This window comes from Chenopodium quinoa, unplaced genomic scaffold (assembly GCF_001683475.1).
Source record: "Chenopodium quinoa cultivar QQ74 unplaced genomic scaffold, ASM168347v1, whole genome shotgun sequence".
Taxonomy (NCBI): domain Eukaryota; kingdom Viridiplantae; phylum Streptophyta; class Magnoliopsida; order Caryophyllales; family Amaranthaceae; genus Chenopodium; species Chenopodium quinoa.
Genome location: NW_018742461.1, coordinates 3,873,469 through 3,892,419, shown reverse-complemented (window position 1 = coordinate 3,892,419; position 18,951 = coordinate 3,873,469). Strand labels below are relative to the sequence as shown.

The following is an 18,951-nucleotide window of genomic DNA, read 5'->3' as shown; positions in this document are numbered from 1 at the left end:
TTCAGTTCTTTTTCGGTTCAGTTTATAACTGGTTCAGTTCTTCGATGGTTTAACCACTTTAACGTTATTCATATCGGTTCCATTTCAAGTTTACTAAATTACGATTCGGGTCGGTTTTCGGTTTCAAAAAATAAATTGTTTATCGAGTTGTTTGGATTCGGGCAGTTAAATGGTTTAGGTTTGAAATTTGATAGTACTTGCTAACCTTTTGCATTCACAAGTTTTATATAAAGTCGGCAAGTCGCGAATCATTTCTTATTTAGGCATCATATTATAAACAAATTCTCATTGATTTTATAAATACATATTATGTTCTGTTTCAAGTTTAGTCATACTGATTTTACTAGTTTATTACGAATTAGATTATAAGAGTTAGTGTATTAATGTATTATTGTTTTACAATTAGGTTATTATATGCTTCTTATTTAATCATTTATATACTACGCATAGTATCATAATCATGATTTGATGAGTTTTTGACTTCTTGTGAAATGGAAATTTGCAATTTGGTAATTCGATACTTGATTAGTCAACAAGACTGATAATTATGACTCGTTTATCATTATATATTTTCATGAAATTATGAAGATATTACAAAGTGCTTTGATTTGTATAATGAAAGAAAACACTAATGACTAATTAACAAGGTAATATTGATTAGTTCAATCGATCATATGTACACATTATTAACACATGGCATCTAACCATCTCATAGTTAAATATTCGTATCGTCGTTATTCGTATGTATTAGTACAAAGTTATAGACTCATTAGTGATCTTTTTAAATTTATCTATTTATACATTTTATTAATATAACGTTTTTATAATTTTTACGTGTATGAAAATAAAGATATATACTAGTAGATGTTTTAATACGTGTCTTGGGCACTGATCCCGATCAAATGGGGCAAAAAAATACTAAAGAATTGAGGGAATAATATTTTTGTAGATGAATGTACAACACACAAACACACACGGATCACCACTCTCAACCATAGATTAAAAAATCAATGGTTAGATTTTTTCTCCCACAACACACACGGATCACCACTCTCAACCATAGATTAAAAAAATCAATGGTTAGATTCTTTCTCCCACAACACACACAGATCACCAATCTAAACCATAGATTAAAAAATCAATGGTTAGATTTACATGAAACCCTTTCTCTTTCATCTTCTTCTTCTTCTTCTCGCCTCTCTCTTCTCTCATCTTCCTTATCTTCTTTCCCCCCTCTTTTGATTTACCACGCCGCCATCGACTATACTACCACCGCCAACACTATCAACAACCAGATGCCACAACACCGTCGTGAAAAACACCAACACAGACTCTACATCAACATCAATGGTGCAAAATAACGGTTTTAAGGTCAAATTCGACCATGAAAACTCAAGATCTAGAGTTTTCATGGTCAAATTTGGCCTTGTAAACCCAATTCCGAGGTTTTTGAGTGATCAAATTCAGTTTATAGCTCAATTACAAGTTGAGAACTACTCCGGCGAAACGGTTGTACTCGTCAACGGCGCCAAAACAAAGCCATGAACTCCGAATCGAGAAACTCCATGGAAATTGCATCACCTTCGCAAGAGAATGATCAATCCAAGAATTTCAGAACCCTAACTTTGCTCTACTCCAATTATCTTTGGTCTCGATCCTCCAATTCTCCTTTCATCGGTAAACTTTCCAGTTTTGTCGTCAATTTGGTCGTGCTAGGTCTCGTCGCCAGAAGTTGTGTTTGCCTCTTCCTCTTCCTTCCAAATCGGTTCATTCTTCACAGTAATTTCTCTCTATTTTACTCAGATTATGCTGAATTCAACTTAATTTTGTTTGTTTGATTGCTTGATTTGAGCTTGAGTATTGCGTACTTTTGCAATTCTTACATGTTTGATGTTTCTGTTGATTTTGTTGTAGTGTTGGATTAAGGATTTTTCTGGTGGTTTTAGTGTGATTGTATTGCTAGATTGTTTGAGCTTCTAAAATTGTGCTGAATTTGAAGTTTTTGAGCTCGAATTACTGAGAAATGTTATGTCATTGAAATTCCTTTTACCTTTATGATTTTCGAGTTGGACAGGATGATAGTTCAACATTTACTGTTCGAAGTTAAGGTTTACTAAATGTTGTGACAGTATATTGCAATGTTGGGTAGATCTGGGTTGGGGTTTGGGTTTGGGTTAGGTGGGTGGGTTACGGTTTCGGTTAGGTTTAGGTTGGTGGATCTGGCTTTGGGTTAGGGTTAGGTAGGTGGATCTGGGTTGGTTATGGGTTGTGGTGGTGGGTCTTTATAAGTCGGGTTATGGAGAATTGCGGTGGTGGGTAGGGTGAATTACGGTGGTGGTTTTAGTGGAGGGCGGGGTTTGTTGCGGTGGTGTTAAGGTGATTTTAGAAAGGAGTGGTGGCGGGGCAGACCCTTTTTTTTTTGTTTTTTTATCAGAATGTTCCGATGGAATTTCCGTCGGAAATTTCTGGCGGAATACAATCCATCGGAAATTTCCGACGGACTTTGTTGAGCTTGAAAATCTATTCCAACGAACCCTTTTCCGACAAAGGGTATTGCGACAACCGATTACAACGGAATTCCGTCGAAAATCCGTCGTTATTTTCCTGATTTCTTGTAGTGGTAAACGGTTCGATTTAGAAGTGGTTTGGTTCATAAACGGTTCGGTTTATAACCAGTTCGGTTTACAATCAGTTCGGTTTTTAAATGGTTCGGTGCAAACGGGTAGCAGTTTGCTAACGGTCCGGTGTAAACGGTTTTTTTGCCAGTTTAAACGGTTTCGGGTTGGAATCGGTTTCGGGATAGATACGGTTCGGTTTTTTTCAGTTCGGTTTTCTTTCAGTTCGGTTTATATTTGGTTCAGTTTGTTAACGGGTTCGGTTCTTATACGGTTTAACATTAATCGGGTCGATTCGGTTTCGGGTTTACTAAAATACGGTTCGGGTCGGTTTTCGGTTCAAAAAAATCGGTTTTTAATCGGTTCGGTTCTCATTTGGGTCGGTCGGTTTCGGGCAGTTAAACGGTTTCGGTTTGAAATTTGACAGCACTAGTTTGAGGCCTTTGAGTTTGAGTCTTGGAAAAAGGAGACCTGGAGAGAGAAAATTAAAAAAAGGGGTTGTGAGAGAAGAGGTTCACGTGAGTAACCAACCAAGCATTTAAAAATTAAAAAAATAAAAAAATGCTTTCCAATCTTCATGTGACATATGAGAGCAGTAAGAGTTTGTCAGCAAATGATATATGGATATTTGGAAGGGGTCCAAATTTTTGGGCTTTTTTTAAAACGAACTTGGAACTATAAACTTTTTGTATTTTTTTTTCACAAAATGGGGATGCAGATGCTCCCTAAGAAGGCTTAATAGGTCCACCCATGCTAGAAGGAGGCCAGAGTGGGAAAATATTATCCTCATTATGAGGGTTTCATCTCTCTCTTTTCCTTATGGCACAAGCAATTACCTTATTTCATTTGTAAGCACTTTGTCTCCTACAACACCACAAAATGTTAGCTTATATCCAAAATTACATAACAATAATTCATTTACTATTCTTTGTATACACTCAATTCTCCATTCCACATAACCATATCCTTTAAATAGTGACACGAATCACACGATGATATACATATTCACGTTATGGAGTATTATAAAAACGAATTGAAGTACAAGTACGTTTGTAACTAGACATAGAGGAAATGTAGCAAAAAGAATTACTAATACTTCAATTCTTAAACCATTAATCTGAATGAATAGAACACTAGTTCATCAACAATGATGATATTTATTAGCACTACAATGATCCCTAAACAACGACACCAAATAAATGACAATAATCCCTAAACAACGACACCAAATAAATGACAATAATCCCTAAACAACGACACAATAATCACTAGAGAAAGACACATAGACCATATATCAATACATATATATGGTTCTAATATAAGAATTTACTCTAATCAAAATACTACAAAACAAACATAAGTTTGTATCCTCAAACTACAAGCACACCCTAAACAACACAAGATTATAACATACTCGAAACAATGACAAACAACATGACACAAAATCAAACACGGTCCAAGCTGAACGATGCAATCAACGGAACCTGTGGCATCTGATAAGGGACAACACCCTTTTGCCATGGACATGGCTGTGCAAAAACGCGTAGTTAGCCAAAATTCGCTCCACCAGCCTTCGGTACGAGCACATCCCCATACACACTCCATGCTTAAGGTGCATCATCTGTAATAATAATCGATCAAATAATTCAATTAAAACCTTCTACGTAAATAATTTTATTCAATTATACGAGCCAAGTATTATGTAAAAAGAAGCAAGCTAAGATATCGCGTGACTAATTAAAAATCATCAAGCTAACCTTGGTTCTACGTAGAGCAGATTGAGCAACAAAGTTCCCGGTAGGATGTTGAAGAATCTCAAGAAAATTTGCGTGATCATTTTCATTAAAAACCTCACTGATGATAGGTTCGACGAATTCTTCATGACCTTCTTTAAAAAATTTCTCAACAACATGACTGCCAAACTTGTTCTTAGTTAGACGAATCAGATAACCATGTAAAGCCCTTAGAACTTCTTGCGTAATGTGGAAATCTTTCAATCCAATGACATATTGTACAACATAGTTTCTGCCAATAATCAAACAAAAATGAATCAAGATTAGACTGAAATATACATAACATAGACTAAATTTGAAAATTATATTGAAATTGAAATTATTTTAGAAAACAAACCCATAATCGCTTTCAGATAGCTCCAAGGCATGATTAATAATTTCATGAATGATACGATCACGTTCGGGTGATAGAACCAGTATACAGTTTTGCAATACACAACATCCACTTCTATCCATTGCTATCTCCACACAGTGATCGGCTACTTCACTCAGTATAGGCTGTATAAGTCCAAATTGAAAAATCAAATAAGTAACATACTAATTTACTTTGTAAATTAAACTTATTAAACGAATGGTAGCTAATAATTAGCCAAAAATAAATAAAAACTGTTCGATTAATTATATATTTAAGCGTAAAGACACTTTCAATTATAAAGTTATACAAAAAAATAACACCCATGAATCATATATATTAAGCCAACATTTAGATTACACACGTTTAAGAGAAACAAAATTTAAAATATGCACAACAAATCATACACACAAAATCGCCGGCCACAGGGAAGCTCTAATTTTACTTCATAAATATAACGACTAAATCTTTATGTCAATGCCAGTAACAATAACACCCTAAGTCTTGAGAAAAGACGGGACTAATTTTTGTCGTACATCTTTTTAACAAAAAAATGTAACACGCTAAAATTGGGAGATATTGTACGGTACACACGGGTGTATACAAAATTTTATAAAATTAGAAACATTGAACTTAAACTAACTGTATTAAAATCCCAATTCATGCGAAAAAACAAATACGAGTACTCCGTAATATACTAGTGAAAATTTAATGCCAATAACAATAACACACTTTTTGTAGTAACACTAATGCAAATTTAATAACAATAATAATGAGAATAAAGAAGAAATTAATTACATACCGCAGTGATTTCATAAACATCTGTCAAAGCTTTCAAGACATGAAAACCATTCATATTCTTTACTAGAGCCACCACTCCTCCCCTAATTGCATTCATAACAATCGCCTTCTCTTCTAGACTATCCGAATCCAAGCAACTCAGTAGTTTCTGTACTCCCCTAGTCCTAAAACACAATTAATCATAAATAAAATTAATCAACCAACATTATCATAATTAATCAAAATTCAATCTTGTAAAAAAAATTATACAAATACGAACTTACCCAACATTATCAAGGCAAATGCGAAGAAAATCATGTTGATTAGCAACAAGAGCCTTTAAGATATCGACGATGTCTTGATGATCAAGTATATCCAATAGCTTATGAAAGAATTCATTACCACAAGAATTCATCAAGATTAAAGATAAACCCTGTTTAATCTCGGAAATAACCATCTTTAGCCCTTCCATATGCCCTAAGTCGAACTTATTAATCATCATGAGACTAAATTCTTTTTCAATCGCGTATTTCAGAACTTTTCCCTTGATCTCTTCCCACGACATCATCGACGGGGTTACACTACCAACAAGCCCTCGTGTTCGAGGGATTGCTATCGTTGTTGCTGTCGTTGTCGCCCTCGTGTTCCTCCTTGGATAATAATTATTGTTGTAATTAACATTGTTACGACGATGATGACAAGTAGTAGTATTATTATTATTACTGAGATTTTGTTGGAAAGTGTTGTACAAAAGAAGCGTCAGAAAATCAGGATTATAGTAATGATTACTATTATTGTTATTAGTATAATTGTTACCAAGGACGGGCTGAATCTCGTTTCGAGGCAGCATTGCGAAATAATCAAAAGGAGGAACGCAACCCGAACCTAAACCCGAACCCGAGCCTAAACCTGAACCTGAACCCGAACCTGACAAAGAACCGGGGACAGTGTTGTTGATGAGGTTCGGGTAGTGTGGATTAGTGACGACTTCTTGATTTGCAGCAGCCATAATAAGTTCTCGCATTCTATTCAACTGTTGTTGGAGATCATGATAATAAGAATCATTGTTGTTAGGGCGAGGGAGGTTCGGGAATTGCGAAGCTGAAGCGGAACCTGATAGCGAAAGCCGAGAGAATTGATCTTGTAAAGGAGAAGAGGAAGACGGAGGGTTGGAAGAAAAAGAAGGACGCCATTGACGGTCCATTGATTGAGGGAGAAAACTCAAAGAAAAAGATTGCTTGTTAGAGAGAAATTGAAGGAAAAAAAGTAGGGAGAGAGATATTTATAAAGGGTTTAAAGAAGATCGAGTGATTAGGGTTTTAGGAAGATCGAGTATCAAGGGGGTTTAAAAAAGATTGTTTTTTTGTTGAAAAAGATAGCAAAAAAGATTTACTAGAATCTTTATATACGAATAATATGGTTATTATTTTGACATGTATTGGTTGATTATTTGTTGATGATTGTTTACTACTAGTATTTGATTATTATTATTACTACAAAAGATAACACCTATCTTTTTGGTAGGTTGTATGCCTTTTGTTTGTATGATATATTTAACCACTTTGATTTGTTATGGAGTTTATATTTATCTAATCACTTGATTAAATTATTAATTTTTTTTTTTTTGAATTCTATTAATGATATATTTGTAGGTTATATAGAAAATATATTTATTTAAATTGTTTTTGTTGAGATTACACCTGATCTATATCTATTTTTGAGTTTAAAAACGGTTAGTCGGTAACGGTTACACTGTTACACATAATCTTAAACTATAGATGTAATTAACTAAACTTTTTTGGATAGGGGATTTTATTGATTCGCTAATCCATTTTCTATATAGTAATTTTATAATTAATTAATAATGTTGACCTTGTACGTAATAGATCATTAAATTAAACAAAATAACAAAACATAGAAAGTAAAAAATTTCCATAAAGTGAAAGCATGAAAAGTCATTGGCCCGATAGAACTTTAGACTTACCATGATCAACCAAATAACACTTCATATGTTAAACCAATCATCCAATTAATGGTACTCATTATAAAAAATAATTCTATTTTTATATATAAATCACTAATAATGTCAAGGGGTGCAACTGTACAAGGCCTTCAAAAATTAATTAACACGAAGTCGTTGCGAATTCAATCCATCTACAATATCTTCTTGTAAAGCATATTTGGAAAAAATCGCCAAAATCAAGGAGAGCATCATTTAAAGTGTGAATTATCCCTTATATATGTGATTAGTGGATAAAGGAGAAACAGACGTTTTCATTATAAGGCATTGTTCACTCCACCTTAAAAAAAATAATATTAAGTAAAAATAATTTCAATTCAATAAAAATAAGTTCAGTTCAATAAAAATAAGTTTGGTAACTACAAAAAAGAAATATAATAGAAAATCGATAAAAATAATTTCAGTTCAGCAAAAATAATTTCAGTTCAGTAAAAATAATTTCAGTTAAGTAAAAATAATTTAAGTTCAGCAAAAATAAGGTAAAGTGAACGGGGCCTAACTCATGAGCTTAGCCTGCCATTTATCCCGCAAATGATCAGCAAATTAAAATGTTATAACCAAAAATGTGTTAAGTGTATTCTCAAAGATTATTTGAAAAAGAAATACTCGTAAAATGGAGATAAATAACTACTCTGTAAAATAAGTCTTGAGCTAACCATGTCAAATTATTTTTATTTTTATTTTTTTTTTGAAGGGGAGAAGCTGTAAGTGACTATAAACCTTTTACTCGTAGCAAAAATTGTGGATAAAATAATCTTATATTGCTATTGCTGTTAATGCATGATTTGGCATTTTTCGTCCTCAATACGATAAAATAAAAAAGGAAAATAGAAGTAGCTATAAGGTCTGGATTAATGAATAAAGAGTAAATCGACATTAATTACGTACATCGATCTATTTGTGATTTTGTCGTAAATTTCCAAAGTACTCCATATAATATTGGAAAACTTCGTTTAATACTTATATGTACGTAATTATGTAAATCCTAAGGGATACAAAAACAATTTTTTTAAACCAAACAATTTACAATCTTAATTTTAGCTATTACATTCAACTTTGAATAACCTAGATCATGTAGTCCCCGTTGTGTACTTGTGTTTGTGACTATTTGCATGCAATTAGTATGTTTTTTTTTTTATCAGTTGTTTGAATCAGCTAGCCATTATTACAAGAATTATATTGACAAGGATTATATTTTTATTAATGATTAGTAGATTGTTGTTGAAATTATATGGGAGACTGATTACTGTCCCAAACATAGAGATACAATATGATTTTTACTAAAATTGCTTATTTGCATTATATGAATTGAACAACTTATTTAGGGAAATAAAGATCAATACAATCAAGTCTGATACGCTAAGAAACATTATTTCTTTCCTAACTAGCAAGTAGAATATCTTAACATCCCAAAATTACAAATTGAATTCTAGCCTTAAAATCCAAAATAATTTAATGCATAATTTGCTTTTTATGCAAGAAATTTATTACTATAATATGGTAGATATAATAATAATTGAATAGTGTGAAAATAAGAGTATACGAGTAATTTGTTTAAGAATTATTTTTGAGCAAGGTAACAATTAATAGTCCGTAATTAGTTTTAAATTTCTTCGTTGGACACAAACTAGTATAAAAATTAAGTCAATTTAATTGTCTATATTTTATGTAGGTTTAAACGTGTCAATTAAAAACAGACTTGACTTAATTTAATAATAATAGCTTTATCTTTCCTTCAAAAAATAAAAAATTGTCTAAATTCTATGCCAATTTAAACGTGTCGACTAAAAACGATCTGAATTTGTTCTCTAGTTCATACAGCAATATACGATTCCTGGAAGCTCATTCTCTGCAGTCCATGCAGCAAGGGAGTATTTTAAAATTTTACGAAACTAATAAGCATAACATTTTTCAAAGTTTTGGATTTATATTTCACAAGCATTCATGACTTTAAAATAAAAGCTTATGCTTAGATTAATCTGAATATAAAGGTATGTCAAGAAAACTAACCCGAAGATACAGAATCAGAAAACACAATATTCATTAAAATTGGGTGCTTATTAGGGAAGGAGGTGCAACATTTCATGACAATGGCAGCTAACCTCAGAAGAGTCGAGACTCAGATGTAACCTCAGTCCTCATGTTCACAAATTTTGTTGCTTGCTAAGCCTTCTAAGACATTAAGGGTCTGCTTACTTGAGCAGCACAGTACATATAGCAAATTAATGACGCAAAACCTGTAATCATCAATTGAATCACAAGTGCAAGCAGTGAGCTGCTACATTACCGGTATAATCTTCAGTACAAAATTTCTCATTAAGTGTAAAACACTGCCTGCCGATGGTTGAAGCTAGTATTCATAATAATACTTGCCTCGAGAGAAGCCAAACAAAGAGGAACATTAGCAACTACATGATATATTTATAAACAAGATACAACCCTCATTGAGGAAACAGTAATTGTGCCTTTTTGCACACCGTACATTTTCCGAAATACATATAGACAGTGCATTTCAAGGCATGCTCTCCCTCATCGTCATTGGGATGACTGACAGCAATAATAGAAAGACCTTTCAGGCTTTCAGGCAATTTACTCCCTATCAAGGCGATCATCTTCATTGTTTGGTGAAAGTGAAAGTAGTTCCGTCAGTTGTGTTCGGTATTCAAGACCTCTAACGTAGTGTCCCAACAGCATGCACCTTAACAAACAAAATAAACAAATGAAGCATCTATTAACCATCTTCTGTACACGCAAGGTGCTACTAGCACTCTAGCATAATAGGATGATACCAATCTCTACAACTGAGAAACCTAACTCCAAGACTGAAAAGCACTCTCTCTCTCTCTCTCTCTCTCTCTAACACACACACACACACACACATAATAAAAGCAAAAAGGTCGGAAGGCAAGAGAGAAGATGAGCTCAGAAGACTAACCAGAATATAAGACGTGCAAGATAATCTCTGGTCAGTGAAATTATGGGCTGAAAATTAAGCGAAGTGTTTTCAATAAGTTCCGCACAGTCTTCGTTTTCAACATTTAAAGCTCCAGCAGCATTCTTCTCTGACAGAGGAGGGGCCTTTGAGTGCATCTTTGGAGATAATGTTGCAAGGAGACCATGGACAACAGAATGAATTGTTTCTTTGACTTCAGCAGAGGTTGGTTCTGACAACTCTGCCACCTATACCAACGAGTCAAATGGTCATGAGAAGGAAAGTTTAGTGTAAGCATGTTGATCAACAATAACATTTATAGCAAGGGTAAAATCAATTGTACCACATGTTATATTTCATAGAAGTTCTATCTCACCAAGCCATCCTAAATCTCAATTTCTATATATCAACCTGTTATTATTTGGTCTCAAAGAAAATGTGAAACGTGGCAAATCCAGTCCGAATCTGATCTAAAAATGGACTGGTACTCTCCGAATCTAACTTTCCCAGTTTGCTCTGCAATCCACAAAATTCACGTGATTCTAGTCTTTATATTTAACTGGTTCAATTTTGGTAAAGTCTGGATGTGGATAGACGTATGTCTAAAGTCTCTCAACAAACCCATCGAACCCCCTCCCCTTCTCATATGGTCAAAGTAATATGGTCAAGTTGTATTCTTGATAGAATGCATATATATAGGAAAAAATCATCACAAATCATAATGTAATAGCAAGAGTCATATTGATCATAGCCATAGCAAAGAATGACTAGTGCAAATTACGTTAAAGAGGCAGAGATTATTTTCTAACCTTCTCAGGTTGCAATGAGCGCAGGTAATCCAACAACTCATTCTTTTCCTCTCCCACAAATTGTTGCATCTGAAGAGCAGCATTCTTCCTCTTGACTTCTCTCAGCTCCTTTTTAATCAATATCAAGTAAGATTATGAGAAAGTGTCTTACCATTCATCAACAAGTAATCAGCATTTTCTCAACCAAGATTGAGTAAATAACATAAACATTTCAATATTTCATAATAATCTGGCTCATAATTTTGAAATATTTTAAACACTACTTTGACCTCTATTGATGGTATTAATTTACTAAAGAAATTTTCTGGGTGAGGCAAGTATTGAAGAAAAGCACATTACACGTAAGCTTCAAATGGCAGACTGAGAAGCTATCCCGTCAATATAACAAAATAAATACCTTCTTAGTAGCAGATAACCGAGAACGCAAGTGACGAATGTAGGACTGAATTTCAGGAGTTATTTCACCAATGTCTTCGCTACTGAAATCTTCAGATGGATTTTCAGCAATTTCCTCACCACTAGAAGAAACCACACTTTCATCAGCAACTTGGACTCTTCTAACACTGTCAAGTAATAGTTCCTGCAAACCAAGATTGAGGGCCTCTGATATTTGACTCTCATTATTTTCATCATGAATATCAAGGTTTTTCTCCAAACAAAGCCTATACTCAGCATTTCTTAAAGTATATCTGCAACAAATAAACAAAAGTTGGGGAATTTAGCATACAATTTAAAACAAGAATTTAAATGTCATAACAGCCATGCTCTCCAGCATATCAAGATAAAAACACCTTTTGGAAGTGTCATAAGAACAGAATTCTTTGCTCGTAGACACAAGCAACAACTATGACACACATGAAAGCGCAACAATCACAGCCAAAAGGCCCAAAACCATTACAAACATACAAATCAATAACCATAACGTAGAGAGCTATTTACTCTACTCGATTATTTTATACTTAATAATCATAGAGTTCTAACACCCAACATTTAAGCAATATATTCCATGAAAGCTCTCCACTATGAACTATTTTTTATCACCATGAATAAAAAATAGCTCAGAGAATGGGAGAAGCAGAGCAAACACAAATATCACCAATAATAAAAACATTGATACTCTGAGTCCAGAGATTGAAATTTGCTCGCTTCCTTTTTCTACTACGCCTAACAATTTGCTAAAGTGACATGGCACTCATCGGGCAGTGGGACAGTACAACAGCTGAACAGCTGGTGCAGAAATGCAGAGATTAAGAGAAAGGCAAAATCTACAATAAAACAAGTAACAGAGGAAGAAGACAGTAAATTGGTTAGCAACAGCTAATGACTCTATGAGAGCAGGTCTTGTATTTCAAGTAGATGAAGGACTTAAGAATGAAGCACCAGTTAAACGAAGCGCTACTAGTTTTAACTCTTTTAAGAAGGTAATAGCCACACCATATCAGTAATTATGAGTAACATTATCTTAAATCAAAAGACTCACAACCTAGGGTCATTCTAAAGGGTTTTTAAGAGGATTCTGGACAAAACCCCTAGTAGTCTAGTCATATACATCTGATGATAATGTATATCTAGATCCATAACTTGGGAATTCCTCCAAAATAAAAACGGCACATCTGAAAGCAGAATTTAAGCGAGAAGGCTTTCAATATTCTAATAATGGAAGCCGATTTCAAATTAACGCCAGGTACCACTATATTTTTCAACTGTCATTAGACTTAATTTACAGCAGAAAACAATAACTAGAGTAGTTCACATTTATATACTTCGTATTGCAATACTCAGTAAATGGTAAAAGTTTATATAATACAGCAAATTCAGACATACCCAGTCATCATTGAAGATACCAGCAATCTGGAGAGAGGTTCCCACAAAGCCTCAACAAGAATTTGAAATTGATTCGAAGGAAGCAATCCTAGCATGCCTGAAATAGTCCTTTTCATAGCATCAATGGTAGTAGGAGGAACATCTTTCTGGATGAGGCTGATATCTAGTGGTTCGATGTCTTGGATCAGATCCAAGAGTTTTGGAGACTGAAAGATCAGCATATGAAAGTCAGAAAGTGGACACTGAGCATCAATTTATTTATTTATTTATTCTTAATTACACATCTATGCCTTACTTTCATATTCGCTATCAGATCAATATTTCAACTTTTTGCCTCCACATTATTATGATTCATGTTTTTCTGTCTTGGAGATCAGACCTCTGATTTAGCACCATCAAAATATTGTTCAATTCAAATTGTGCATTCCATTCAGAATTTGGTCTTTTTACTTATTCACCCTAAACTTAATTATTATTTACATGTCTCAACTTCTAAACCCCAAGGCCATAGATACTAGATAGTCTTAGACTCTAGTCAGACTCAAACCATTTCATTCTATAAACATCATCGACGTAAATTGTCACCATAACCTCGTTCCGCTAAGAGAATCAACAACATTATTCGCTCCCTTTTAGGCTCCAACAAAATAATTCCACAATCTACACCAGCAGATCCCAAAATTTTCATATTTGCCAAGTGTATCCACCTAAAGCTTATAGCTAAACCTATTAATTACTCAGCTTTTTCTTCACAAAATCAAAACAATAAGCTAATATACTGAAATTCAATTAGCGTCTTGAAGACACATACAGCTCAATCCAGGAGCAGACTTAAGTAGTACATTTATCAAAAGTCTATATTGTTTTTTTTTTTTTTTTATTTTTTCAATTAATTCACAAGCTTTACATACTTCCTCCGTTTCATATTATGTGCAACGATTTCCAAAAACGGAAGTTACACATTATGTGCAACAAAGTAAATATTTCCATTTGTGGTAAATTTTTTTGTGTAAAATGACAAATCTACCCTTACTTAATTTCAATAACACGCCTTAAATGAATAAGATTATATGTTATTAACATATTAACCTACATTAATTCATTCATGATTCACCCTAATCCCAATCTCTCTCCTACCTCACAACCACATCCACCACCATCATCACCAAGTTTTCTCTCACCTCCCTCTTAGCCGTCGTCGCTGCCGCCACCTCCACTATTTTTCTCACTCTTCTCTCATAGCCACAACCCAACCCGAAATTCCCCACCCAGTCGGCCACCCCAACCCCGAATCCACCTGAGCACCACCTCACTCCGCCCGAAATTCCCATAAATCTTCCGGCCACCGCGAACCTTGTTAATTATTACTCCTCTTTCTTCTTTTCGCACTCACAACCACCGTCGATCGAGTCACCAGTCTCCTTTTCCCTTGTCAAAGTCACCGCCGGCTCCTTTTTCCCTTGTTATACTTATAGCTGCCGATTCTCCTCAAAATTGAAACTCTAAAAATTGATTTGGGTTTGCGGTGGCTGTGAGCTGGCAAGGTTGGTTTTGGGTGGTTATGGAGGGGTTTCAGATTTTGGTTGTGGTGATTGGGTTACGGTTGCGGTGTTGGTGCGATTTAAATGGGGTGAGTTTCGGGTGATTGGGTTATGGTTGCGGTGTTGGTTTGATTTGGCTGGTGGGGTTTCGGGTCATGGTGGTGGTGAGAGGGTGGTTATGAGATAGGGTGGTGGTGGTGGTGGTGGTGGTGGTGGTTTCAAGGAGAGGGTGGATGTGGGTGGTGGTGGGTGGTTTCGGAGAGAGGCCATGGCAGGTGGTGGTGGTGGTTGATTAATTTTCCAACTTTCTCTCTCCTACCCTTAATCACAAACCCTTCACTTTGTTAATCAACCATTAACAAATTTTGCCTTGGGAAATGTGCAACAAGAGTTGCACATAATGTGTAACGGAGGAAGTATTTAATTTCCTATATTGCATATCACTATCTTTTGAAATCAAAATCAAAATTTACCCTAAAAAATTCCAGATATCTGATAATTCAATCAAAGGACAAATTCCTAGCATGAATCCTTACATCTCACCATTCATAAACACAATTAACAATCCTAAACAAAAATAAGCATCCTAAGTATTCGAGATAATTAAGTTCCAAAATTCTCAATAATCAATCAAAACAAACAAATTCTAACAAAAATCACCTAAAATTATTATACCTCACAATTCATAAACACAATTACCAATTCAAAACTATAATCATATCCCTAAGTATTCCAGCAATCACGAATTCAACAACTAATCAAGCTCCAAAATTGTCAACAATCAATCAAAACAAACAAATTCCTAACCTAAAACACCTAACCTTTTTTATATCTCACAATTCATAGAAAAAATTACCAATCCAAAACTGAAATCAGAACCCTAAGTATTCCATCAATCACAAACTCAACAATTAATCAAGCTCCAAAATTCTCAACAATCAATCAATCAACCAAAGCAAACAAAATACAAACAAAAACAGATAAAAAATAAAATCAAAATCAGATTAATCTAACCTTAGACCTAGCACTATCACCAGAATCAAACTCCTCGAACGACGACGGAGAAGGCGAAGCAGCAGCAACAACAACAAATCTCCGACATCTTCTAGAAACTACGGAAGAAGAAGTGGTGAGTTTGAGGAGAGAGAAAGGAAGAGAGAGACGAGACGGTGGTTGTGAAGACGGCGACGGTGAAGGGAGGAGAGAGAAAGTGGCGGGAGAAGAAGCGAAGGTTGCCATTAAAATGAACACAAAATCTCAACCGTCGTCTTCTTTCTTCCTTCCAACTCAACTTTCTCTCTCCTCTTTGGCTGAGTTGTTATGTTAGCTGTTAAAATTTGAGGTACAGCATTGTTCAAGTGATAGATTTAAATAAAAGACAATTTTATTACGTCTTTTATTTGCTGACTGGATATGGACGATTATTTTGGGTTGAATTGCTTGTTTTAATTATGTTTGGCCCAATGGGTTGTTTGGTTTGTTTTTTTTTTTTTTTTTTCTTGATTAGAGGTCCAATTGATTGTTAAATTTAGAGCCCAATTACTTGAGAGAAACTAAGAAAGAGTTCACAACTCACAAGTGACATTAGTAATTGTTATTACCTACACCCCACTGTACAGTAACTACTATGATATTGAAAAAAAAAAAAATCCTACTACATTTTCTCTCTTCTCAAAATTTTACCCACTTTTCTCATTTTTTCACTTTACATTCTCTCTCCTAAACTACCAAAATCTCTCAAATTTCTCTTGAAAAAAAATCAAATTCATTTAGATCTCAATTAAAATATTAGATTTAAAAGATGAAAGCATAAAATCAAAGGAAATTTCATCAAAAGAAAGGTCGAAAATCATATTGTAAGTTATTTTTGTTTATTTTTTGAAGGAAAAAATTGCTAACCTTAACTTTTTGCCTTGTTTTTCAATTATTTTCTCTAGATATTAAATTTCTGTAGTAGTTCATGATTTCTTATAATTTTTTCGAAAAAAAGTTATAACCCTAACTTTTTATTTGTCTTATTCTTCAATAATATGAAATTTCAGTAGTAGTAGTTCATGATTCTTCTAATTTTATCATAATAATGATTTCATGTAATTATAGTAGAATGATGTTTGGTATTATCTATATTAATTGATTCAACTTGTGGTGTGTGTTATTAGCTTGTAAAATTACTAGACAAAAAAAAATTAAAAATATTGTTCAATTGCCCTAACATAATAGACAATTTGATCTATTTTGTAGGATTATAGAAATGTAAATTTAGTTCGTAGTGGATTTTTTTTTTTTTTATATGAATGTTCGTTTTCATTTTGGTAAATATTCATTTATATATTAGTATATGTTCATTCACATATTAATAGATTATCATTAGAATTTTTCACAAATTTAATAAAAAATTTCAATTAGAGTTTGTGATTCTCATAGTTTTAATGGAAGTGATTATTTTATTAATTATTAAATTATGTTATAAGAATTTTCCATAATTATAACATATTTTAATTAAAATTGTTAATCGATGAATTTTGGCTAGTACATTTAATCTATTGTAAATGTTCATTTTAGATGAACTTCATGTTCATTCGTAGAAGGATTAATATTTAAATTATAATTGCCAAAAAAAATATTCAAATTATAATAACTTAAATTAAAGACAAATTATTAATTTGATTTATGAAATTGAACCGTCAATTATAATTTAATATTACTTATTTTGTCACTAAAAACTAATACATCACGAATTTTGGCTAGTAAATTTTAATCTATCGTAAATGTTCATTTTAGATGGAAAAAAAGATCATTTTAGATGGAATTCATGTTTATTTATGATCATTTTCGTACTAATATATGTTCATTTAAATTTGATACATGTTCATTTTCTTTGCATTACATGTTCATTGTCATATTGAAAGATGTTCATTTGCAATCTAATACAATAATAATTTTTGTATCTAAGCATATTCATTTAGTTTATACTTGTTCATTCTCATATGAAGAGATATATTTGTTTCAATTTTTTTATACTTGTTTGTTATTATATAAAAAAATGCTCAATTTATAATTGTTCATCATCGTATTGAAGATGTTCATTGGACTTTTGGTATATGTTTTATGTTGAAATATGTTCATATAGATTGTAATATTTGTTCATTCTCGTGTTGAACTATGTTCGTATTCTGGCAATGTGTTCAAATTTGTTTTTGTACGAAATTATCCTGTTTTGTTTATAGTGTATTTTGATTGTTACTAACATTTTTCTTTACAATATTTTGATATCTTATTACAAAGGATATAATGAAAAAAAAAATAAAAAAAGTTGAAGACGATTATGTATATATTGTGAAAAATATATGTATAAATTAAAGGAAAATACACAAGCATCATAAGAGTAAAAGGGGTACAATCATATGACAAGGACGATAATTCTATATACTATGTATACTCCCCGGATCAGTCGGTAGATCTTAGACATTCTCAGACTCGAAATATTTGATCTTAGGTGCATTTTCTTTTGGAATATTATTGTTTGGGTACGACCGGACAACTACCGATATCCATTAATATCTTTTCTTCTCATTTTTTCGTAACCTATCGGAGCGGGTATTTTTTTAGATGTGGAACTTGCAGACTTCATTGGTTGTGATATTGATCTTAAGCAGGTTCTGAAAGAGAGAATATAAAGACTTGTAGAGACCCTCTAGTTTTCTATCTAGGGGTTATATATATATATATATATTTGAAGTTTAAAATTTTCATTTTTGTATTGTTATTAAAATTAAGTATGTGTACATTTGAAAAGTTGAAAGAGTTTTCTTTTATGCGTAAGAAATAATGAGTATATATATTGATTTAAAATGATATTATAATTGTAATTAATTACTTTTATTCTACATTGAAAGATATTTTTTCAAGCAAAACCTATTAATTTAACTAAATAATAAGACAAATTAATAAGAAAAACTATCTAAAAATAAAAATGATAAAAATATACTAAAATGAATATAGCACGTCGTATTAACAAGATTGAACATTTAATAATACAAAATTAACATTTATATATATAAAAATGAACCTTTTATATAACCCGAAAATTATAAGATGACGTCATTATGAGAGAAGGGGGGTGCGGGCAGAGCTATCTAAATAGAGGTGTAGGTAAAAATTTGTAGTGACATTAGGACTTGAGACAAAGTATGGGAGAAGAAATTAGTTTTCGTTTTAGCATTATTATGGATACCGCTCAATTTAAATAGCTATCATTTGGGTGTAATTTACTGATGAACTTTAA

The 18,951-nt window shown here is 32.9% G+C and overlaps 2 protein-coding genes across 2 annotated transcripts; both read right to left on the bottom strand.

Moving 5' to 3' along the window:
• Positions 1 to 3,730: 3,730 nt before the first annotated feature.
• Positions 3,731 to 6,744, bottom strand: LOC110718984 (pumilio homolog 12-like). The gene is made up of 5 exons (XM_021897920.1): positions 5,825 to 6,744; positions 5,563 to 5,725; positions 4,746 to 4,906; positions 4,373 to 4,640; positions 3,731 to 4,236 (listed from the first exon to the last, which is right to left on the bottom strand). Exons 1-5 carry the CDS (start codon positions 6,742 to 6,744, stop codon positions 4,090 to 4,092), a joined length of 1,659 nt encoding a protein of 552 aa, XP_021753612.1. The 3' UTR covers positions 3,731 to 4,089.
• Positions 6,745 to 9,782: 3,038 nt separating this feature from the next.
• LOC110718830 lies at positions 9,783 to 16,018 on the bottom strand. Its single transcript, XM_021897746.1, has 6 exons — positions 15,681 to 16,018; positions 13,126 to 13,331; positions 11,699 to 11,990; positions 11,302 to 11,409; positions 10,496 to 10,740; positions 9,783 to 10,258 (listed from the first exon to the last, which is right to left on the bottom strand). The coding sequence occupies exons 1-6, from the start codon at positions 15,903 to 15,905 to the stop codon at positions 10,150 to 10,152; spliced, it is 1,185 nt and encodes a 394-aa protein (XP_021753438.1). The 5' UTR covers positions 15,906 to 16,018; the 3' UTR covers positions 9,783 to 10,149.
• Between the last annotated feature and the right edge of the window lie 2,933 nt (positions 16,019 to 18,951).

Bases quoted from the DNA above. Each gene is read 5' to 3' on its own strand.
- LOC110718984 (XM_021897920.1), bottom strand. From the start codon at position 6,744: ATGGACCGTCAATGGCGTCCTTCTTTTTCTTCCAACCCTCCGTCTTCC. The intron at 5,726-5,824 runs GTAAGTTCGTAT...ATTGTGTTTTAG, and splicing joins ATTTGCCTTGATAATGTTGG to GACTAGGGGAGTACAGAAAC. The intron at 4,641-4,745 runs GTTTGTTTTCTA...GATTATTGGCAG, and splicing joins CTATCTGAAAGCGATTATGG to AAACTATGTTGTACAATATG.
- LOC110718830 (XM_021897746.1), bottom strand. From the start codon at position 15,905: ATGGCAACCTTCGCTTCTTCTCCCGCCACTTTCTCTCTCCTCCCTTCA. The intron at 11,991-13,125 runs GTATGTCTGAAT...TATTTGTTGCAG, and splicing joins GTATCTTCAATGATGACTGG to ATATACTTTAAGAAATGCTG. The intron at 10,741-11,301 runs GTTAGAAAATAA...TCGTTGGTATAG, and splicing joins GCTCATTGCAACCTGAGAAG to GTGGCAGAGTTGTCAGAACC.